Genomic DNA, 25,427 nt, shown 5'->3' with positions numbered 1-25,427 from the left:
ATATGTAGATACGCATCCTTTAAATCCACCGTGGTCATGAATTGACCTTCCTGGATGGAAGGAAGAATTGTTCGAATGGTTTCCATTTTGAACGATGGAACCTTGAGAAACTTGTTTAAGATCTTGAGATCTAAGATTGGTCTGAACGTTCCCTCTTTTTTGGGAACTATGAACAGATTGGAGTAGAACCCCATCCCTTGTTCTCCTAATGGAACAGGATGAATCACTCCCATTTTTAACAGGTCTTCTACACAACGTAAGAATGCCTGTCTTTTTATGTGGTCTGAAGACAACTGAGACCTGTGGAACCTCCCCCTTGGGGGAAGCCCCTTGAATTCCAGAAGATAACCTTGGGAGACTATTTCTAGCGCCCAAGGATCCAGAACATCTCTTGCCCAAGCCCGAGCGAAGAGAGAGAGTCTGCCCCCCACCAGATCCGGTCCCGGATCGGGGGCCAACATTTCATGCTGTCTTGGTAGCAGTGGCAGGTTTCTTGGCCTGCTTTCCCTTGTTCCAGCCTTGCATTGGTCTCCAAGCTGGCTTGGCTTGAGAAGTATTACCCTCTTGCTTAGAGGACGTAGCACTTTGGGCTGGTCCGTTTCTACGAAAGGGACGAAAATTAGGTTTATTTTTGGCCTTGAAAGGCCGATCCTGAGGAAGGGCATGGCCCTTACCCCCAGTGATATCAGAGATAATCTCTTTCAAGTCAGGGCCAAACAGCGTTTTCCCCTTGAAAGGAATGTTAAGTAGCTTGTTCTTGGAAGACGCATCAGCTGACCAAGATTTCAACCAAAGCGCTCTGCGCGCCACAATAGCAAACCCAGAATTCTTAGCCGCTAACCTAGCCAATTGCAAAGTGGCGTCTAGGGTGAAAGAATTAGCCAATTTGAGAGCATTGATTCTGTCCATAATCTCCTCATAAGGAGGAGAATCACTATCGACCGCCTTTACCAGCTCATCGAACCAGAAACACGCGGCTGTAGCGACAGGGACAATGCATGAAATTGGTTGTAGAAGGTAACCCTGCTGAACAAACATCTTTTTAAGTAAACCTTCTAATTTTTTATCCATAGGATCTTTGAAAGCACAACTATCTTCTATGGGTATAGTGGTGCGTTTGTTTAAAGTGGAAACCGCTCCCTCGACCTTGGGGACTGTCTGCCATAAGTCCTTTCTGGGGTCGACCATAGGAAACAATTTTTTAAATATGGGGGGAGGGACGAAAGGAATACCGGGCCTTTCCCATTCTTTATTTACAATGTCCGCCACCCGCTTGGGTATAGGAAAAGCTTCTGGGAGCCCCGGGACCTCTAGGAACTTGTCCATTTTACATAGTTTCTCTGGGATGACCAACTTGTCACAATCATCCAGAGTGGATAATACCTCCTTAAGCAGAATGCGGAGATGTTCCAACTTAAATTTAAACGTAATCACATCAGGTTCAGCTTGTTGAGAAATGTTCCCTGAATCAGTAATTTCTCCCTCAGACAAAACCTCCCTGGCCCCATCAGACTGGTTTAGGGGCCCTTCAGAACCATTATTATCAGCGTCGTCATGCTCTTCAGTATCTAAAACAGAGCAGTCGCGCTTACGCTGATAAGTGTGCATTTTGGCTAAAATGTTTTTGACAGAATTATCCATTACAGCCGTTAATTGTTGCATAGTAAGGAGTATTGGCGCGCTAGATGTACTAGGGGCCTCCTGAGTGGGCAAGACTCGTGTAGACGAAGGAGGGAATGATGCAGTACCATGCTTACTCCCCTCACTTGAGGAATCATCTTGGGCATCATTGTCATTGTCACATAAATCACATTTATTTAAATGAGAAGGAACTCTGGCTTTCCCACATTCAGAACACTGTCTATCTGGTAGTTCAGACATGTTAAACAGGCATAAACTTGATAACAAAGTACAAAAAACGTTTTAAAATAAAACCGTTACTGTCACTTTAAATTTTAAACTGAACACACTTTATTACTGCAATTGCGAAAAAATATGAAGGAATTGCTCAAAATTCACCAAAATTTCACCACAGTGTCTTAAAGCCTTAAAAGTATTGCACCCCAAATTTGGAAGCTTTAACCCTTAAAATAACGGAACCGGAGCCGTTTTTAACTTTAACCCCTTTACAGTCCCTGGTGTCTGCTTTGCTGAGACCCAACCAAGCCCAAAGGGGAATACGATACCAAATGACGCCTTCAGAAAGTCTTTTCTATGTATCAGAGCTCCTCACACATGCGACTGCATGTCATGCCTCTCAAAAACAAGTGCGCAACACCGGCGCGAAAATGAGGCTCTGCCTATGATTTGGGAAAGCCCCTAAAGAGAAAGGTGTCTAAAAAAGTGCCTGCCGATATAAACTTATCAAAATACCCAGATTAAATGATTCCTCAAGGCTAAATATGTGTTAATAATGAATCGATTTAGCCCAGAAAAAGTCTACAGTCTTAATAAGCCCTTGTGAAGCCCTTATTTACAATCTTAATAAACATGGCTTACCGGATCCCATAGGGAAAATGACAGCTTCCAGCATTACATCGTCTTGTTAGAATGTGTCATACCTCAAGCAGCAAGAGACTGCTCACTGTTCCCCCAACTGAAGTTAATTCCTCTCAACAGTCCTGTGTGGAACAGCCATGGATTTTAGTAACGGTTGCTAAAATCATTTTCCTCATACAAACAGAAATCTTCATCTCTTTTCTGTTTCTGAGTAAATAGTACATACCAGCACTATTTTAAAATAACAAACTCTTGATTGAATAATAAAAACTACAGTTAAACACTAAAAAACTCTAAGCCATCTCCGTGGAGATGTTGCCTGTACAACGGCAAAGAGAATGACTGGGGTAGGCGGAGCCTAGGAGGGATCATGTGACCAGCTTTGCTGGGCTCTTTGCCATTTCCTGTTGGGGAAGAGAATATCCCACAAGTAAGGATGACGCCGTGGACCGGACACACCTATGTTGGAGAAATAAGATTTTGTAAGATGCTGTTTTACATATATGGTTATCATAAATATTCCTAGAAAATTAAACCAAGAGCATCAATTTAAATCAAGTCTAATTTAGTTGTCTTTGAAGACTCCACATACCAGCTCCAATTTTCTGATGAGAGAGCCTGAATGTGTGTAAATTAACATCTAATAAAAGGCACAGCACTGCTACAAAAGGCACCGCTGAAGTTTAATGCAACCCTTACAATGTTACAGAACAACTAAACACTTCAGCTCAACTGCTGCATATCTATTTAAATTAGCATATACATTTCAGATGAATCATCTTCTTTAAAGTGATGGTACATTTCAGACTATAAGAATGTTGCAATGAAAAATATATTAGTTTTCAAGTTAAACCACAAAATTATTTTTTTTTGAAAAGTGTATATATATTTTATAATAAAGGATTTATAATCCTAATTGGTAATGTCTGTTCCTCCGCCCCCCTTCATTTCCTCTTTTGGCTGTTCTGTGATGTATAGAGCAGTACAACCCACTCCCTACATAGGCTTTCTTAGGGCTTTAAAGGGAATGGACTTCAAGATTGTCAAATGAAACACATGCTGATTGGATGTTCACAGTATTTGTTATATAAAAAAAAAGTTCATCCAAGTGGGCCGGCATAACATTGTAATAGAAGCATTACTATATGAACTGATTTAACCCTTTCACAGATGGATTAAAAACTAAAAAGGTACATATATACTTTGATTAAATATATGGTATTTGATTAGTTAAGGTTTACCATCACGTTAAGAGCAAAACACACATAAGATATGTAACAGGATAATTTGCCTGTGCTGACAGATATTACTTATGCACTTCTAACTGGGTAAAAGTTCTGAACAGAGTATCTCCAGTGTACAAAGCTGCTTATGTGAATCTGAACATACATACACAGCATAGTAACCTAGCTATACATTGTCACTAGTAAGCATCAATATGAAGTGAAGATAAACACACATATTCATGTTTTCTACACAAATTACCTGCACAAGCTCATTCAGAACTACTGCATCAAAGCCAGACAAATACTGCACATAGTATCTCTGCATCACAGGGCCATATTTCCGTACATGTGCTCTTAACTCTTCCATGTAAAATATAAGTTCAGCAATGTGCCTTTAAAAGGAAAAATAGAACAGTGAATGGCATGTAAATATATCCAAGTATTTGCAAGAGATAAATGGCGACTACATGCAATAACAACAGTATAGTGCCAATCAACAAAGACAACTATGCACGGGTTGTAAGAAACTTCTTACATGAACTAGGTTTTATTGAGTGATTTGATTTAATTATTCATCAATCAAAGTAACCAGTCCTTAAGGACTGGGGATGCAAACACATATTTGTTTGTAAATATAGGAGTTAAAGGGACATGAAACCCAGCGTTTCTTTCATGATTCAGGAAAAACATACAATTTAAAAAAAACTTTTCCATATACTTCTATTATGAAATTTACTTAATTCTCTTGATATCCCGTGCTGAAAGTAGCAATGCACTACTAGGAGCTAGCTGGGCACATTTGGTGAACCAATGAGAAGAGGCATATATGTGCAGCTACCAATCAACAAGCTAGCTCCCAGTAGTGCTTTGCTACTCCTTAACCAACCTAGGTATTCTTTTCAGCAAAGGATTGGAAGAGAACAGCAAATGGAAAGTTGTTTAAAATTGCATGAACAATATTAAACATGAATGAAAAATTTGGGTTTTCATATCCCTTTAAAATAACTTGTAATATTCATTAAAGGGACACTAAACCCAAAATTTTTCTTTCATGATTCAGAGAATACAAATGTAAACAACATTACAATTTACTTCTATTATTTATTTTGCTTCATTTTTTAGAGATTCTTAGTTGAAGAAAAAGCAATGCACATGGGTGAGCCAATCACACAAGGCTTCTAAGTGCAGCAACCTATCAGCAGCTACTGAGCCTATCAAGAGAATAAAACAAATTGGATAATAGAAGTAAATTAGAAAGTTGTTTAAAATTGCATGCTCTTTCTAAATCATGAAAGAAAAAATGTGGGTTTCATGTCCCTTTAAACTTTGTGCATTTACAAACCTGAAGTTTGTCAAATTTAATTTAAAGGGACAGTAATCTGCTGGGCAAAACAACTATATAATGGCTACTACACCACATGCTATTGTTTTCCCTCCTGTGCCTGCACCTCACTTCAAAGCCGTTCTCACATTTTAACCACTTCCTAACAAGTGGTGCACATTCATAGAACAGTAATGCTGCTTTCTATTTGTCAGCTGTATTGTGCAGCATAATAAATATGATTTAAGGCTATAAACAGTGTATATTATATTTTAAATTATTTGTGTGTGTGTAAAATTTATAAGCTTTTTTATAAAAACTGCAAAAATGTAAACATCCCTGTACTGAGTGTTTTATATTTAAAAAAACGGCTCTGAAGAGATTTGTAGGCACAGGGGCAAAAACAAAAGCATGGTGAGTAGCAACCATTCTGCTTAAAGGGACTCTAAAGACAAAATTAAACTTTCATGATTCAGATAGAGCATTTAATTTTAAACAACTTTCCAATTTTCTTTCTTTAACAAAACGTGCAGAGTCTTTTTACATTTACACTTTTTGTGCCAACAGGTCCTACTGAGCATGTGCAAGAATTCACAGAATACGCATATGTATTTGTGATTGGCTGATGGCTGTCACATGATACAGGAGGAGTGGCAATAGACATAACTGACATTTGTCAGAAAAAAAAATCTGCTACTCATTTGAAGTTCAGACTAAGTGCTATTGAATTGTCCTTTTAACATGCATTTGTTTATTATGCAAATCTACTGTACAGGTAGTCCTCAGTTTACGCCGGGGGTTAGGTTCCAGAAGGAATGGTTGTAAATCGAAACCGTTGCATTACTTATTGTCATAAGTAATATCTAATACATTATTTTTAAAGCTTTGAAATGAAGACTGTGAATGCTAAACAGCATTACAAACCTAATAAAATAATCACACAACACAGAATATATAATTAAACTAAGTTAAATGAACAAAAACATTTGCTAAACAGCATTATAAACCTAACAAAATAATCACACAACACAGACTTCACTTGCATTTTTCTGCAAACAGTTCTTTCTATGCATTTCAATCTGGACTGATTTATAGACAGGAAGATCTTGTTCCTTAAAAATCTGTTCGATAGCTCAGGTCTGGTTAAACTGATTAATTTCAGCTTGCTTGGCTTTGCTGCAACACAAGTGGACAGCTCCACCTACTGGCTATTTTAATAAATGCACTGCTTCTCAATGCTTTTCAATAGCAGTCACATGACTGGAAAAAAAGGTTGTTATTCTGAAACGGTGTAAATTGAACCGTTGTAAACCGAGGGCCACCTGTATTTACTGGCCCTTAAAGTTGTTTACAGCACTAAGGGACAGTCTACTTATACTTTTTTTATTGTTTAAAAAGATAAATAATCCCTTTATTACTCATTCACCAGTTTTGCATAACCAACACTATTATATTAGTATACGTTTTACCTCTGATTACCTTGTTTCTAAGCTTCTGCAGACTGCCCCCTTAATTCAGCACTTTTAGTCAAATCAGTGCTGACTCAAATAACTCCACGGGAGAGAGCACAATGTTATCAATATGACACACACAACCAACCACTGTTAAAAACAGTTAAAATGCACTGAGATAAGAGGTGGCCTTCATGGCTTAGAAATTGGTATTTGAGCCTACCTAGGTTTAGCTTTTAACAAAGAATACCAAGAGAACAAAGCAAATTTGATGATGAAAGTAAATTGAAAAGTTGTTTAAAATTGCATGCCCTATCTAAATCATAATAGTTTAACTTTGACTTGACTGTCACTTTAATCTCCCTTTTAATTTAAAAATATAATTAATGCTTACCTGTCCACGAGCCATTACTCTTAGGAACTCCACTCCTGGCCACTAGGAGGCGGCAAAGATTCTCAAAATGCCAAAAGCACTTAAAAACCCACCCACCTCACTGGTAAACTAGTCTGAAGTATAGCCAAGTAAGGAGAAGAAGAAAGGTAAGAAAGGACAACAGGAAAAAGGAGCACAAAAAAAAAAAAACTCACCACAATGAAATAACATAATTTATGTAAGAACTTACCTGATAAATTCATTTCTTTCATATTAACAAGAGTCCATGAGCTAGTGACGTATGGGATATACATTCCTACCAGGAGGGGCAAAGTTTCCCAAACCTTAAAATGCCTATAAATACACCCCTCACCACACCCACAAATCAGTTTAACGAATAGCCAAGAAGTGGGGTGATAAGAAAAAAAGTGCGAAGCATATAAAATAAGGAATTGGAATAATTGTGCTTTATACAAAAAAATCATAACCACCACAAAAAAGGGTGGGCCTCATGGACTCTTGTTAATATGAAAGAAATGAATTTATCAGGTAAGTTCTTACATAAATTATGTTTTCTTTCATGTAATTAACAAGAGTCCATGAGCTAGTGACGTATGGGATAATGACTACCCAAGATGTGGATCTTTCCACACAAGAGTCACTAGAGAGGGAGGGATAAAATAAAGACAGCCAATTCCTGCTGAAAATAATCCACACCCAAAATAAAGTTTAACAAAAAACATAAGCAGAAGATTCAAACTGAAACCGCTGCCTGAAGAACTTTTCTACCAAAGAAGAAGAAAATACATCAAAATGGTAGAATTTAGTAAAAGTATGCAAAGAGGACCAAGTTGCTGCTTTGCAGATCTGGTCAACTGAAGCTTCATTCCTAAACGCCCAGGAAGTAGAAACTGACCTAGTAGAATGAGCTGTAATTCTTTGAGGCGGAATTTTACCTGACTCAACATAGGCAAGATGAATTAAAGATTTCAACCAAGATGCCAAAGAAATGGCAGAAGCTTTCTGGCCTTTCCTAGAACCGGAAAAGATAACAAATAGACTAGAAGTCTTACGGAAAGATTTCGTAGCTTCAACATAATATTTCAAAGCTCTAACAACATCCAAAGAATGCAATGATTTCTCCTTAGAATTCTTAGGATTAGGACATAATGAAGGAACCACAATTTCTCTACTAATGTTGTTGGAATTCACAACTTTAGGTAAAAATTCAAAAGAAGTTCGCAACACCGCCTTATCCTGATGAAAAATCAGAAAAGGAGACTCACACGAAAGAGCAGATAATTCAGAAACTCTTCTAGCAGAAGAGATGGCCAAAAGGAACAAAACTTTCCAAGAAAGTAATTTAATGTCCAATGAATGCATAGGTTCAAACGGAGGAGCTTGAAGAGCTCCCAAAACCAAATTCAAACTCCATGGAGGAGAAATTGACTTAATGACAGGTTTTATACGAACCAAAGCTTGTACAAAACAATGAATATCAGGAAGAATAGCAATCTTTCTGTGAAAAAGAACAGAAAGAGCGGAGATTTGTCCTTTCAAAGAACTCGCGGACAAACCCTTATCTAAACCATCCTGAAGAAACTGTAAAATTCTCGGTATTCTAAAAGAATGCCAAGAAAAATGATGAGAAAGACACCAAGAAATATAAGTCTTCCAGACTCTATAATATATCTCTCGAGATACAGATTTACGAGCCTGTAACATAGTATTAATCACGGAGTCAGAGAAACCTCTATGACCAAGAATCAAGCGTTCAATCTCCATACCTTTAAATTTAAGGATTTCAGATCCGGATGGAAAAAAGGACCTTGAGACAGAAGGTCTGGTCTTAACGGAAGAGTCCATGGTTGGCAAGATGCCATCCGGACAAGATCCGCATACCAAAACCTGTGAGGCCATGCCGGAGCTATTAGCGGAACAAACGAGCATTCCCTCAGAATCTTGGAGATTACTCTTGGAAGAAGAACTAGAGGCGGAAAGATATAGGCAGGATGATACTTCCAAGGAAGTGATAATGCATCCACTGCCTCCGCCTGAGGATCCCGGGATCTGGACAGATACCTGGGAAGTTTCTTGTTTAGATGAGAGGCCATCAGATCTATCTCTGGGAGCCCCCACATTTGAACAATCTGAAGAAATACCTCTGGGTGAAGAGACCATTCGCCCGGATGCAACGTTTGGTGACTGAGATAATCCGCTTCCCAATTGTCTACACCTGGGATATGAACCACAGAGATTAGACAGGAGCTGGATTCCGCCCAAACCAAAATTCGAGATACTTCTTTCATAGCCAGAGGACTGTGAGTCCCTCCTTGATGATTGATGTATGCCACAGTTGTGACATTGTCTGTCTGAAAACAAATGAACGATTCTCTCTTCAGAAGAGGCCAAAACTGAAGAGCTCTGAAAACTGCACGGAGTTCCAAGATATTGATCGGTAATCTCACCTCCTGAGATTCCCAAACTCCTTGTGCCGTCAGAGATCCCCACACAGCTCCCCAACCTGTGAGACTTGCATCTGTTGAAATTACAGTCCAGGTCGGAAGAACAAAAGAAGCCCCCTGAATTAAACGATGGTGATCTGTCCACCACGTTAGAGAGTGCCGAACAATCGGTTTTAAAGATATTAATTGATATATCTTCGTGTAATCCCTGCACCATTGGTTCAGCATACAGAGCTGAAGAGGTCGCATGTGAAAACGAGCAAAGGGGATCGCGTCCGATGCAGCAGTCATAAGACCTAGAATTTCCATGCATAAGGCTACCGAAGGGAATGATTGAGACTGAAGGTTTCGACAGGCTGTAATCAATTTTAGACGTCTCTTGTCTGTTAAAGACAAAGTCATGGACACTGAATCTATCTGGAAACCCAGAAAGGTTACCCTTGTTTGAGGAATCAAAGAACTTTTTGGTAAATTGATCCTCCAACCATGATCTTGAAGAAACAACACAAGTCGATTCGTATGAGACTCTGCTAAATGTAAAGACGGAGCAAGTACCAAGATATCGTCCAAATAAGGAAATACCACAATACCCTGTTCTCTGATTACAGACAGAAGGGCACCGAGAATCTTTGTGAAAATTCTTGGAGCTGTAGCAAGGCCAAACGGTAGAGCCACAAATTGGTAATGCTTGTCTAGAAAAGAGAATCTCAGGAACTGATAATGATCTGGATGAATCGGAATATGCAGATATGCATCCTGTAAATCTATTGTGGACATATAATTCCCTTGCTGAACAAAAGGCAATATAGTCCTTACAGTTACCATCTTGAACGTTGGTATCCTTACATAACGATTCAATAATTTTAGATCCAGAACTGGTCTGAAGGAATTCTCCTTCTTTGGTACAATGAAGAGATTTGAATAAAACCCCATCCCCTGTTCCGGAACCGGAACTGGCATAATTACTCCAGCCAACTCTAGATCTGAAACACAATTCAGAAATGCTTGAGCTTTCACTGGATTTACTGGGACATGGGAAAGAAAAAATCTCTTTGCAGGAGGTCTCATCTTGAAACCAATTCTGTACCCTTCTGAAACAATGTTCTGAATCCAAAGATTGTGAACAGAACTGATCCAAATTTCTTTGAAAAAACGTAACCTGCCCCCTACCAGCTGAACTGGAATGAGGGCCGTACCTTCATGTGAACTTAGAAGCAGGCTTTGCCTTTCTAGCAGGCTTGGATTTATTCCAGACTGGAGATGGTTTCCAAACTGAAACTGCTCCTGAGGACGAAGGATCAGGCTTTTGTTCTTTGTTGAAACGAAAGGAACGAAAACGATTGTTAGCCCTGTTTTTACCTTTAGACTTTTTATCCTGTGGTAAAAAAGTTCCTTTCCCACCAGTAACAGTTGAAATAATAGAATCCAACTGAGAACCAAATAATTTGTTTCCCTGGAAAGAAATGGAAAGTAGAGTTGATTTAGAAGCCATATCAGCATTCCAAGTCTTAAGCCATAAAGCTCTTCTGGCTAAGATAGCCAGAGACATAAATCTAACATCAACTCTAATAATATCATGAGAATCACGATTTGTTACTTGTTGCGCTAGAGTTTCCAACCAAAAAGTTGAAGCTGCAGCAACATCAGCCAATGATATAGCAGGTCTAAGAAGATTACCTGAACATAGATAAGCTTTTCTTAGAAAAGATTCAATTTTTCTATCTAAAGGATCCTTAAACGAGGTACCATCTGATGTAGGAATGGTAGTACGTTTAGCAAGGGTAGAAATAGCCCCATCAACTTTAGGGATTTTGTCCCAAAATTCTAATCTGTCAGGCGGAACAGGATATAATTGCTTAAAACGTTTAGAAGGAGTAAATGAATTACCCAATCTATCCCATTCCTTAGCAATTACTGCAGAAATAGCATTAGGAACAGGAAAGACTTCTGGAATAACCGCAGGAGCTTTAAAAACCTTATCCAAACGTATAGAATTAGTAACAAGAGGACTAGAATCCTCTATTTCTAAAGCAATTAGTACTTCTTTAAGTAAAGAGCGAATAAATTCCATCTTAAATAAATATGAAGATTTATCAGCATCAATCTCTGAGACAGAATCCTCTGAACCAGAAGAGTCCAAAGAATCAGAATGATGGTGTTCATTTAAAAATTCATCTGTAGAGAGAGAAGATTTAAAAGACTTTTTACGTTTACTAGAAGGAGAAATAACAGACAAAGCCTTCTTTATGGATTCAGAAACAAAATCTCTTATGTTATCAGGAACATTCTGCACCTTAGATGTTGAGGGAACTGCAACAGGCAATGGTACATCACTAAAGGAAATATTATCTGCATTAACAAGTTTGTCATGACATTTAATACAAACAACAGCTGGAGGAATAGCTACCAAAAGTTTACAGCAGATACACTTAGCTTTGGTAGATCCAGCAGGCAGAGGTTTTCCTGTAGTATCTTCTGGCTCAGATGCAACGTGAGACATCTTGCAATATGTAAGAGAAAAAACAACATATAAAGCAAAATAGATCAAATTCCTTATAAGACAGTTTCAGGAATGGGAAAAAAATGCCAAACATCAAGCTTCTAGCAACCAGAAGCAAATGAAAAATGAGACTGAAATAATGTGGAGACAAAAGCGACGCCCATATTTTTTGGCGCCAAATAAGACGCCCACATTATTTGGCGCCTAAATGCTTTTGGCGCCAAAAATGACGCCACATCCGGAACGCCGACATTTTTGGCGCAAAATAACGTCAAAAAAATGACGCAACTTCCGGCGACACGTATGACGCCGGAAACGGAAATGAATTTTTGCGCCAAAAAAGTCAGCGCCAAGAATGACGCAATAAAATGAAGCATTTTCAGCCCCCGCGAGCCTAACAGCCCACAGGGAAAAAAGTCAAATTTTTGAGGTAAGAAAAATATGATAATTAAAGCATAATCCCAAATATGAAACTGACTGTCTGGAAATAAGGAAAGTTGAACATTCTGAGTCAAGGCAAATAAATGTTTGAATACATATATTTAGAACTTTATAAATAAAGTGCCCAACCATAGCTTAGAGTGTCACAGAAAATAAGACTTACTTACCCCAGGACACTCATCTACATGTTTGTAGAAAGCCAAACCAGTACTGAAACGAGAATCAGTAGAGGAAATGGTAAATATAAGAGTATATCGTCGATCTGAAAAGGGAGGTAAGAGATGAATCTCTACGACCGATAACAGAGAACCTTATGAAATAGACCCCGTAGAAGGAGATCACTGCATTCAATAGGCAATACTCTCCTCACATCCCTCTGACATTCACTGCACGCTGAGAGGAAAACCGGGCTCCAACTTGCTGCGGAGCGCATATCAACGTAGAATCTAGCACAAACTTACTTCACCACCTCCCTTGGAGGCAAAGTTTGTAAAACTGATTTGTGGGTGTGGTGAGGGGTGTATTTATAGGCATTTTAAGGTTTGGGAAACTTTGCCCCTCCTGGTAGGAATGTATATCCCATACGTCACTAGCTCATGGACTCTTGTTAATTACATGAAAGAAAAATTAATTCATCAGTTAAGCATACATTATATTTTCTTTCATAAAAGGTGGTAGTCCACGATCCATTACTCATGGGAAATTAAAGGGCCATAATACCCAAATGTTTAAACACTTGAAAGTGATGCAGCATAGCTGTAAAAAGCTGACTAGAACATATCTCCTGAACATCTCTATGTAAAAAAGAAAGATATTTTACCTCAAAAGTTCCTCAGTAACCACCTCCCATTGTAAAGGATTTCTAAGCAACATTTTAGTGTGTCTGTCCCGGGACAGCTGAAAGGATGAGCCTCATGAACTCTCATATTATTTCACCAATCAGGTAAAGGAAGCTTACTATGAAATCTCATGAGAGTTAAGTGAAATCTCATGAGATCACAGTAAAAGAGTTCATGACCTCAGCACTGCTGATGCTGATTGGCTGCTGTTCATTTCTTCATTTTTTTATTTTTTTTACCTGCAGCTGAGCAACAGCTGAGTATAACTTTTAACACAGAACTTACTATGCTGAGCTGAGGAGATTGTGAGGTAAAAACAGAATTTATGCTTATCTGATAAATTTCTTTCTCCAACGGTGTGTCCGGTCCACGGCGTCATCCTTACTTGTGGGATATTCTCTTCCCTAACAGGTAATGGCAAAGAGAGCACAGCAAAAGCTGCCCACATAGCCCCCCCTCTGGCTCCGCCCCCCAGTCATTCAACCGACGGTTAGGAGAAAAAGGAGAAACCATAGGGTGCCGTGGTGACTGTAGTGTATAGAGAGAAAAAAAATTCAAACCTGATTAAAAACCAGGGCGGGGCCGTGGACCGGACACACCGTTGGAGAAAGAAATTGATCAGGTAAGCATAAATTCTGTTTTCTCCAACATTGGTGTGTCCGGTCCACGGCATCATCCTTACTTGTGGGAACCAATACCAAAGCTTTAGGACACGGATGAAGGGAGGGAGCAAATCAGGTTACCTAAACGGAAGGCACCACGGCTTGCAAAACCTTTCTCCCAAAAATAGCCTCCGAAGAAGCATAAGTATCGAATTTGTAAAATTTGGCAAAAGTATGCAGAGAAGACCAAGTCGCTGCCTTACAGATCTGATCAACAGAAGCCTCGTTCTTGAAGGCCCATGTGGAAGCCACAGCTCTAGTAGAATGAGCTGTAATTCGTTCAGGAGGCTGCCGTCCGGCAGTCTCATAAGCCAATCGGATGATGCTTTTCAGCCAAAAAGAAAGAGAAGTAGCAGTAGCTTTCTGCCCTCTCCTCTTACCAGAATACACAACAAACAAGGATGATGTCTGTCTGAAATCCTTAGTTGCTTCTAAATAGAACTTAAAAGCACGGACCACATCTAGATTGTGCAACAAGCGTTCCTTCTTTGAAACTGGATTCGGACACAGAGAAGGAACAACAATTTCCTGATTAATATTCCTGTTGGAAACGACCTTAGGAAGAAAACCAGGCTTGGTAGGTAAAAATACCTTATCTGTATGGAATACCAGATAGGGAGAAGAACACTGCAAAGCAGATAATTCAGAAACTCTTCTAGCAGAAGAAATAGCAACCAAAAACAGAACTTTCCAAGATAGTAACTTAATATCTATGGAATGCATGGGTTCAAACGGAACCCCCTGAAGAACTGAAAGAACTAAATTTAGACTCCAAGGAGGAGTCATGGGTCTGTAAACAGGCTTGATTCTAACTAATGCCTGTACAAACGCCTGTACATCTGGCACTGCTGCCAGACGTTTGTGTAACAAAACAGACAGAGCAAATATCTGTCCTTTTAGAGAACAACCCTTTATCCAAACCTTCTTGGAGAAAGGAAAGTATCCTAGGAATTTTAATCTTACTCCAAGAGAATTCCTTGGATTCACACCAACAGATATATTTTTTCCATATCTTATGGTAAATTTTTCTAGTCACAGGTTTTCTGGCTTGGACCAGAGTATCTATAACTGAATCCGAAAACCCACGCTTAGATAAAATCAAGCGTTCAATTTCCAAGCAGTCAGTTGCAGAGAGACTAGATTTGGATGTTCGAATGGACCTTGTACTAGAAGATCCTGTCTCAAAGGTAGCTTCCATGGTGGAGCCGATGACATATACACCAGGTCTGCATACCAAGTCCTGCTTGGCCACGCAGGGGCTATTAGAATCACCAAGGCCTGCTCCTGTTTGATCCTGGCTACAAGCCTGGGCAGGAAAAGGAACGGTGGAAACACATAAGCTAGGTTGAACGATCAAGGCATCCACCAATGTCGCCTTGGGATCCCTGGATCTGGAGCCGTATCGAGGAACCTTGGCGTTCTGGCGAGACGCCATCAGATCCATATCCGGAATGCCCCATAGTTGGGTTAACTGGGCAAAAACCTCCGGGTGGAGTTCCCACTCCCCCGGATGAAAAGTCTGACGACTCAAATAATCCGCCTCCCAGTTGTCCACTCCTGGGATGTGAATTGCAGATAGGTGGCAGGAGTGATCCTCCGCCCATTTGATGATCTTGGATACCTCTCTCATCGCTAAGGAACTCTTTGTTCCCCCCTGATGATTGATGTACGCTACAGTCGTCATGTTGTCCGACTGAAACCTTATGAATCTGGCCTTCGCTAGGTGAGGCCAGGCCCGGAGCGCATTGAATATCGCTCTCAGTTCCAAAATGTTTATCGGGAGTAGAGACTCTTCCCGAGACCATAGACCCTGAGCTTTCAGGGAGTCCCAGACCGCGCCCCAGCCTAAGAGACTGGCGTCGGTCGTGACGATGACCCACTCTGGTCTGCGGAAACTCATTCCCTGAGACAGGTGATCCTGAGTCAACCACCAGCGGAGTGAGTCCCTGGTTACCTGGGCTACTTGAATCTGGGGAGACAAGTCTGCATAGTCCCCATTCCACTGATTGAGCATGCACAGTTTTAATGGTCTTAAATGAATTCGAGCAAAAGGAACTATGTCCATTGCTGCAACCATCAATCCTACTACTTCCATGCACTGAGCTATGGAAGGCTGAAGGATAGAGTGAAGAACTTGACAAGCGTTTAGAAGCTTTAACTTTCTGACCTCTGTCAGGAAGATCTTCATTTCTAAAGAATCTATTATTGTTCCCAAAAAGGGAACTCTTGTTGACGGTGACAGTGAACTCTTTTCTACGTTCACCTTCCACCCGTGAGATCTGAGAAAGGCTAGAACAATGTCTGTATGAGCCTTTGCTTTGGAAAGAGACGACGCTTGAATTAGAATGTCGTCTAGACAAGGTGCTACAGCAATGCCCCTCGGTCTTAGAACCGCTAGAAGGGACCCTAGCACCTTTGTGAAAATTCTGGGAGCAGTGGCTAAACCGAATGGAAGAGCCACGAACTGGTAATGTTTGTCCAGAAAGGCGAACCTCAGGAACTGATGATGATCTTTGTGGATAGGAATATGCAGGTACACATCCTTTAAGTCCACAGTAGTCATATATTGACCCTCCTGGATTGTTGGTAAAATGGTCCGAATGGTTTCCATTTTGAATGATGGCACTCTGAGGAATTTGTTTAGAATTTTTAAATCCAGAATTGGCCTGAAAGTTCCCTCTTTTTTGGGAACTACGAACAGGTTTGAGTAGAACCCCAGACCCTGTTCCGCTGTTGGAACTGGGTGTATCACTCCCATTTTTAATAGGTCTCCTACGCAATGTAAGAATGCCTGTCTCTTTATCTGGCCTGAAGATAAGCGAGACATGTGGAACCTTCCCCTTGGAGGGAGTTCCTTGAACTCTAGAAGATACCCCTGAGAGACTATTTCTAGTGCCCAGGGATCCGGAACATCTCTTGCCCAAGCCTGAGCAAAGAGAGAGAGTCTGCCCCCTACTAGATCTGGTCCCGGATCGGGGGCTACCCCTTCATGCTGTCTTGGTAGCAGCAGCAGGCTTTTTGGCCTGTTTACCCTTGTTCCAGCCTTGCGATGGTTTCCATGCTGGTTTAGGCTGGGAAGAGTTGCCTTCTTGTCTGGAGGCCGTAGAGTTAGGATTCGGTCCGTTCCTGAAATTGCGAAAGGAGCGAAAATTAGATTTGTTCTTAGCCTTGAAAGGCCTATCCTGTGGGAGGGCATGTCCATTACTGCCGTTAATTGTTGCATAATCTATTTCAATTCCGGCCGAAAAGGGTCTTACCCTTGAAAGGAATATTAAGCAGTTTATTCTTGGACGACACATCTGCCGACCAGGATTTTAGCCAACGCGCTCTGCGCGCCACTATTGCAAAACCTGAATTTTTCGCCGCTAACTTAGCCAATTGGAAAACGGCATCCAAAATAAAGGAATTAGCCAACTTTAGTGCGTGAATTCTGTCCATGACTTCATCATATGGAGTCTCTTTTTGGAGCGAATTTTCTAGTTCCTCGAACCAAAAATACGCTGCCGTTGTGACAGGAATAATGCACGAGATTGGTTGGAGAAGGAAACCTTGCTGAACAAATATCTTTTTTAGCAATCCTTCCAATTTTTTATCCAAAGGATCTTTAAAAGCGCAACTGTCCTCAATAGGAATAGTTGTGCGCTTAGCCCCCTCAACCTTAGGGACCGTTTGCCATTCGTCCCTTCTGGGGTCAACAATGGGGAACATTTTCTTGAATATAGGAGGTGGAACAAAAAGGTATACCTGGCTTTTCCCACTCCTTAGTCACTATGTCTGCCACCCTTTTGGGTATCGGAAAGGCATCAGGGTGCACAGGGATCTCTAGGAATTTGTCCATTTTGCACAATTTTTCTGGAATGACCAAAGAGTCACAATCGTCCAGAGTAGTTAGCACCTCCTTAAGCAGGGCGTGGAGATGTTCTAACTTAAATTTAAACGTCACAATATCAGGTTCTGCCTGTTGAGAAACTTTTCCTGAATCAGAAATTTCTCCCTCCGACAGACCCTCCCTCACTGCCAATTCTGACTGGTGTGAGGGTATGACAGATAAATTATCATCAGCGCACTCTTGCTCATTCGCTGTATTTAAAACTGAGCAATCACGCTTTCTTTGATATGCTGGCATTTTGGATAAAATATTAGCTATAGAATTATCCATTACTGCCGTTAATTGTTGCATAGTAACAAGCATTGGCGCGCTAGATGTACTAGGTGTCGCCTGCGCGGGCATAACTGGTGTTGACACAGAAGGAGAGGATGAAGAACTATCCCCACTACCTTCATTAGATGAATCATCTTGGACAATCTTATTCAATGTGGCAGTACTGTCCATACTTTGCTTGGACGCTATGACACAATTTGCACATACATTAATAGGGGGAACCACCTTGGCTTTCATACACACAGAACATAGGCCATCTGAAGGTATAGACATGTGAGACAGGATTTGGCAGGCTAATAATGCAATAAAAGCGTTTTTAAAGAAAAGTGTTACTGTCCCTTTAAATAATAAACAAGCACACTTTATTACTGATAGTTTGAAAAACAATGAAGGCAATGTCCGATTTTTACAAAATTTTTACCACAGAGTCCTAATGAAATAAACCTTCCAGAGTCCGTTTTAGAATACCACAGGACCCCTCACATGAAGCTGCATGCACTGCCACTGAAGTAAACTGCGCAATTGAGGCGCGAAAACCGGGCCTCCTTCCTCTGCATACCAGAGTGAAGGGGCCTTTCTGACTGAAATAGCCGTCTAACTAGATGCCAGGCGATAAACGTTCCCAAATGCTTTTAAGTGCACAAAACACTCTAAATGTCATTAAAATATTAAATAAAACAATCGATTTAGCCCACAATAGTGTCAACCGGTGAATAGCCCATTTGTAAGCCTTAATCTGTTATGAATCTAAGAAAATGGCTCACTTACCCCTTAAGGGAAAAACTGACAGTCTTCTAGCATTAACATGTCTTGTTAGAAATATGACTGATCATACCTTGAGCAGAAAAGTCTGCAAACTGTTCCCCCCAACTGAAGTTCTCTGGGCTCAACAGTCCTGCGTGGGAACAGCAATTGATTTTAGTTACTGCTGCTAAAATCATACTCCTCTTTAAACAGAACTCTTCATCTTTTTCTGTTTTAGAGCAAATAGTACAAACCAGCACTATTTTAAAATAACAAACTCTTGATAGAAGAAATAAAAAACTACAACTAACACCACATACTCTTTACCATCCCCGTGGAGATGCTACTTGTTCAGAGCGGCAAAGAGAATGACTGGGGGGCGGAGTCAGAGGGGGGGCTATATGGGCAGCTTTTGCTGTGCTCTCTTTGCCATTTCCTGTTAGGGAAGAGAATATCCCACAAGTAAGGATGACGCCGTGGACCGGACACACCAATGTTGGAGAAATATCTTCCTTTTTACATAGAGATGCTCAGGTGATATTTTCCTGTCAGCTTTTTACAGTTATACTGCATCCGTTTCAAGTGATTTAGCATATGAGTATTATGTCCCTTTAAGTAATGAGGGTGTATATATATATATATATATATACTGTATGTGTGTGTGTGTGTATATATACACACATATATATATATATATATATATATATATATATATATATATATATATATATATATATATATATATGAAAATATTTTTTTTTATTAAATGATATATAAAATTAAAAATTATTTTGCCGTGTGTATATATATATATATATATATATATATCTGTTTCCATTCTTTAAGAACGACCTCTTTTAGAGCCTGGATGCTGGATGAAAAGTTATGCTCAACTTGACTCTTCAGAATTCCCCATAGGTGTTCGATTGGGTTCAGATCAGGAGACATACTTGGCCACTGCATCACTTTTACCCTGTTCTTCTTCAGAAATGCAACAGTGGCCTTAGATGTGTGTTTTGGATCATTTTCATGTTGGAAAACTGCACGACGACCAAGGGCACGGAGTGATGGTAGCATCTTCTCTTTCAATATAGAGCAGTACATCTGTGAATTCATGATACTATCAATGAAATGCAGCTCCCCGACACCAGCAGCCCCACAGAAGAACACTGCCACCACCATGTTTCACTGTAGGCACCATGCATTTTTCATTGTATTCCTCACCTTTGTGACACAATACAGTTTTGAAGCCATCAGTTCTAAAAATATTTATCTTGGTCTCATCACTCCAGACTAGAGTACAGGGTCCCAGTAGTCTTTTTCAACATGTGTCCTGGGAAATTCTAGGCAGGCTTTTTTGTGTATTGGCTTTAGGAGAGGCTTCATTTATGGAGGACACCCATGCATGCCATTCCTCTGCAGTGTATCCTGTATTGTGTCATGGGAAACAATCACTCCAGTTTGGCTTTCTACTTCTTTAGCTAACTGCAGTGAACTTGCATGGCAATTTTCTTCAACCCTTCTCATCAGAAGACGCTCCTGCTGAAGTGTTAACTTGCATGGACGACCTGGGCGTGTCTGTGAGATGGTTACAGTTCCATCTATATTACGTTTTAGTATCACTTTTGCTACAGTAATCTGACTGATAAGTAAAGCTTTGCTGATCTTCTTGTAGCCTTCACCTTTTCAGGCCTTGTGACATTTCTCTTCCATGTGGTGCCATTGCTGACAGCATGACATGGGAAGGGGTTTTCTATTAGAAATTTGTTGTCAGACATGTAGCTCCTATGTGTATTCATTTTTGCAATATGGTCTTGAATGAATTTGTTAGGAGAAATACTTTGTTGTGGGTGCAAATTAACAAATCTTGGTTGCAATCAATGGCCCGCATTTTTGGGAGTATTTTGTAGTATAGTGTCCCATAGAATATGTTGTTTCTGAAAGATCAGTAAAGGTTCTCTGACTAATCTGTTGGGGTATACTCATTTGTGCTAAGCACTGTGTATATAGCTGTGAAAAATTGTCTTTATTGTTCAAATACTCTGTTCTCAAATCAAACAATTGCAAACACAATACAGGTTTATAAAAAAAAAACTCTTTGTTAAATATATTTGTGGCACAATAATAGGTACCCCTATGAATTTATATGAGAAAAATATGATGTATATTCCCGTTGATATTTTACATTTTTAGTACACCTGGGTGACTAGGAACAGGAAATTGTTCAACCATGACATCCTGTTTCACAGGGGTATAAATGAGAGGTAACACATAGGCCAAATTCATTCATCACAATGGGTAAGACAAAGGAATATAGCTGTGATGTACAGTAAAAGGTTGTTGAGCTTCATAAAAACATAATTTACGTAAGAACTCACCTGATAAATTAATTTCTTTCATAGTGGCAAGAGTCCATGAGCTAGTGACGTATGGGATATACATTCCTACCAGGAGGGGGCAAAGTTTCCCAAACCTCAAAATGCCTATAAATACACCTCCCACCTCACACATACCTCAGTTTTAACTTATAGCCAAGTAGTGAGGTGTAAAAAGAAGTAAAAAAGCATACAAAAAGAGGAACTGGGAAAAAATAATGTGCTTTTATACAAAAAATCATAACCACCAAAGAAAAGGGTGGGTCTCATGGACTCTTGCCACTATGAAAGAAATTAATTTATCAGGTAAGTCCTTACATAAATTATATTTTCTTTCATGTAAATGGCAAGAGCCCATGAGCTAGTGACGTATGGGATATAATACCCAAGATGTGGAAATCCACAAAGTCACTAGAGAGGGAGGGATAAAATAAAAACAGCTATATACGCTGAAAAAAATGAAATCCAAATAATAAAGTTTTCTTAAATTTAAAAAAACTCAAATCATAGGCAAAGGAATTAAACTGAGACAGCTGTCTGAATAACTTTTCTACCAAAGACTGCTTCTGAAGAAGCAAATACATCAAAATGGTAAAATTTTGAAAATGTATGCAAAGACCACCAAGTTGCTGCCTTGCAAATTTGATCAACCGAAGCTCCATTCTTGAAAGCCCAAGACGTGGCAACTGATCTGGTAGAATGAGCTGTAATTCCTTGATGCAAAGCTTGGAGAAGGAGACAACACAGCCTATCATCCCCGATAGGGAAAAAACTAACTCCCAAAAACAGGAAAAAGGCCACAGGCCCTCCCAAAAGGTGACTAAACCACTAAGGAAAATGGACAAAGTCCGGAAGTCTCCAAAAAGCCCCTAAAATGCAAGACCACCAGGAACCGGCGGGAAGGAGGCCCTGAATTCTCCAAACCTTCACCCACGCGGGAAGGAACACTAAGTCCCAACAGACATCAGAAACAACTAAGTGTGTCGCAGCGGAACTCCACCAAATCCAAGACGACCAGCTAAAAACACTAATGAGGACTGAACCAATCATCCACGCCACACAAACCCTTAGGTCCTTCCAGAATGCTCAGCTGAACTTGTAAATTAAAAACAAGAACAATAATAATGTGAAGCACTTGGCACCCTACCCGGATCAGCCAGGTAGAAAAAGTGCCATAAGTCTGAATTAGGGACAGAAGGATCTGAACCCAAGCAGGACTAGCCTGCAACCAAGGGCCCAAGGCCTCACATATACACCCCCAGAGGGAGAATAAACGGTAGATAAACATAGGACCAAACACGACCCCTAGACAAACTTCCGATCAAAAGGTTGCGAGTATATATTCCAGGAAAATAAAATTCCCGAAATAAAAATAAAACAAACATGAGCTGTAAGCAAAAAACAATCATCCTAATCGGAGTGAATAAAGAAGGCAACCCAAAGGTTATCGCCCAATAAGAAGAGACGCACCCACAGGAATAGCCCAACAGGGACCCTGTTCTTGCAAGCTCATAACTGGAAAAGGATACTCAACAAATAAGCCTATAAGAGAAATACTTTATCCCCTTATATCTAATTCTGAAAGCAAATCGAAGAAGAAGACTGAGAATTCTCATATCCATTAAGGATGGGATTTTCTGACACAATAGAACACGAAGGTGCGCCAGTCTATACCGAAAAGCATAGCATACCCCCGCTAGAGCAAAAGACGACTATGGCCCGAAGGTTGACCCCCTGAAGCCTCAGGAACAGTCATTCCCCCAGAGAGCTGAACAGGGTATCCCATGCCTGAGGAGCCCCGGATTATGGAACACAAACAATATCTGAAGCATTTTTCCGGAAGTTGCAGATTCACCAGCGCCAAAATTATGGACATGCAACATTGTGCCGAAACCCCTGGTGGGAGCAAGTCACCTTCCCGAGAAGGATAAGCAAAGTTTGGGATACCTGCATGCGTAGTAAGAGATGGGGGAAGGGAACTCGCCACTTGGAGGACAGAAGCCCCAGAGGCAGACGGCTTACTGGCCCCTTGATTCCCCGATCCTGAGGAATTGAGCCCTCTATTACGGCATTCAGAACATAACTGAAAGGCTTGTATCATCCGGGGCAATACGCATTCTGCGCAAGGAGTAGAATCTGAAACAGAGACGTCCGTCTCCATAATATCAGACTCCTCCATAACTAGGATATTGAATACAAAAGAGTGGTCTAAATAATCTAAACGGCACCTGACACCCACAATGGCTGGGGCACTTACCACTTCCTATGAAACAGACACCAGCAGACCAGAATTTCTTCGACGCCACACGCTCAGGAATGCGGAAATGAAGCCCAAAAACGTGACCACGCCGGTCACCAGGTCAACTGTATAGTCCAAAAAAGCACGCCCAACCATAAGGTCGCTTTGACTTTCCAAAAGTCGTTACGTTCCACAAGCCATGAGCCAAAATAACACTACACATAAGCAGGTTGCATCAAATAACAAACATGATTTAAAAAAACCTGTTTAATAACCCCCCTCAGGAGATATTAATTCTTGATTCCAAGATACAAAAGGAGCCTCACTGAGACCCTGTGTTATAAGTTAGTCCCACAAGGTGGTAGTCCCTCGGAAAAACATCCTTAATACAGTACATTTCACGAAGAAAGTAAAATGAAACAATCTTACCAGAATCTACGCCGTGGAACAGGAACACGGCCCTTCAAGTGTGACAGATAGTAGCATCGCTTTTGCAATGGACTTGAGAGAAGAAAGAAGGCAGCAAAACTCATTAAAGCTGATTGCTTGTGGAGCTGTTAATGAGATGGGATGGTTTTGCAGAAAGACTCTCCCTGCATCTCCAGACTCTTAACTTTCATCCATGCTTTCACTGAAAGGCTCACAGGACTACTTAAAACTCCAGTCTCATGCCGAAGAGTACTACCCTCCATAAGAGAATAATCGAAACTTCTGACACTTCTCTGCCAACCTCCTGGGACGAAAGGCAAAGAATGACTGCGGGATGAGGGAAGTAGGAGGGGTATTTAAGCCTTTGGCTGGGGTTTCTTTGCCTCCACCTGGTGGCCAGGTTCTGAATTCCCAAAAGTAATGAATGCAGCTGTGGACGCTTTCCATTTAGGAAGAAAAAGTGACCCTTGTTTGAGGAATCAAGAAACTCTCTTGTAAATTGATCCTCCAACCATGCCTTTTTAAGAAACCACACTAGTTGTTTTGTGTGAGATACTGCTAAATGAAAAGGACTGAGCTAGTACCAAGATATCGTCCAAATAAGGAAAAAACTGCATTACCCTGCCCTCTGATTACAGACAGAAGGGCACAGAGAACCTTCAAAAAGACTCTTGGAGCTGTCGCTAGGCCAAATGGAAGAGCAACAAACTGGTAATGCCCGACTAGAAAAGAGAATCTCAGAAACCAATCTGGATGAATTGAAATATAAAGATAAGCATCCTGTAATTCTATTGTGGACATAAAATGCCCTTGCTAAACAAAAGGCAGAGTAGTACTTATAGTCACCATCTTGAAAGTTGGGACTCTTACAAAATGATTTAAAATTTTCAGATCCAGAACTGGTCTGAAAGAATTCTCTTTCTTTAGGACAATGAATAGATTTGAATAGAACCCCAAATCCTGTTCCTGTAGAGGAAATGGAACAATCACCCCTGAAAGCTCTAGATGTGAAACACATTTCAGAAAAGCCTGAGCCTTCAAAGGATTTGTTGGAACATGTGAAAGAAAGAATCTTCCCACGGGAGGTATCATTCTGTAACCTATTTGAAATCCTTGAGACACAATATTCTGAATCCACTGATTCTGAACGGAACCTGACCAAATTTCCTGAAATAATATCAATCTGCCCCACACCAGCTGAACTGGAATGAGGGCCGCACCTTCATGCAGACTTGGGGGCTGGATTTGGTCTTTTATAAGGCTTGGTTTTATTCCAATTTGAAGATGGTTTCCAATTGGAACCAGAGGCCTTAGGGGGAAGGAGTAGACTTTTGTTCCTTATTCTAACAAAAGAAACTAAAACAATTAGGAGCCTTAAATTTACCCTTAGACTTTTTATCTTGAGGGGAAAAAAACTCCCTTCCCCCCAGTAATAGTGGAAATAATAGAATCGAATTGAGAACCAAATACATTCTTACCCTGGAAAGATAGAGATAGTAATCTAGATTTAGACACCATGTCAGCATTCCAAGATTTAAGCCATAAAGCTCTTTTGGCTAAAATAGCTAAAGACATAGATTTAACATTGATTTAAATAATGTCAAATATAGCATCACAAATAAAATGATTAGCATGTTGAACCAGAAGAATAATGCTAGACAAATCAGGATCTTCTACCCGACGGGCTAAACTTTCCAACCA

At 40.3% G+C, this 25,427-nt stretch overlaps 1 protein-coding gene across 1 annotated transcript in view; it reads right to left on the bottom strand.

The window, feature by feature from the left end:
• Nucleotides 1-25,427, bottom strand: part of NCKAP1 (NCK associated protein 1) — a 472,154-nt gene that overhangs the window by 235,287 nt on the left and 211,440 nt on the right. The window contains exon 13 of the mRNA XM_053698543.1: nt 3,985-4,117. Coding sequence (XP_053554518.1) covers nt 3,985-4,117 — 133 coding nt within the window. The remainder of the gene's footprint in view (nt 1-3,984; nt 4,118-25,427) is intronic.

This window comes from Bombina bombina, chromosome 1 (genome assembly GCF_027579735.1).
Source record: "Bombina bombina isolate aBomBom1 chromosome 1, aBomBom1.pri, whole genome shotgun sequence".
NCBI classification, from domain to species: Eukaryota; Metazoa; Chordata; class Amphibia; order Anura; family Bombinatoridae; genus Bombina; species Bombina bombina.
Note: the sequence above shows the minus strand (reverse complement) of the source record. Positions and strands in the feature narration are given on the sequence as shown.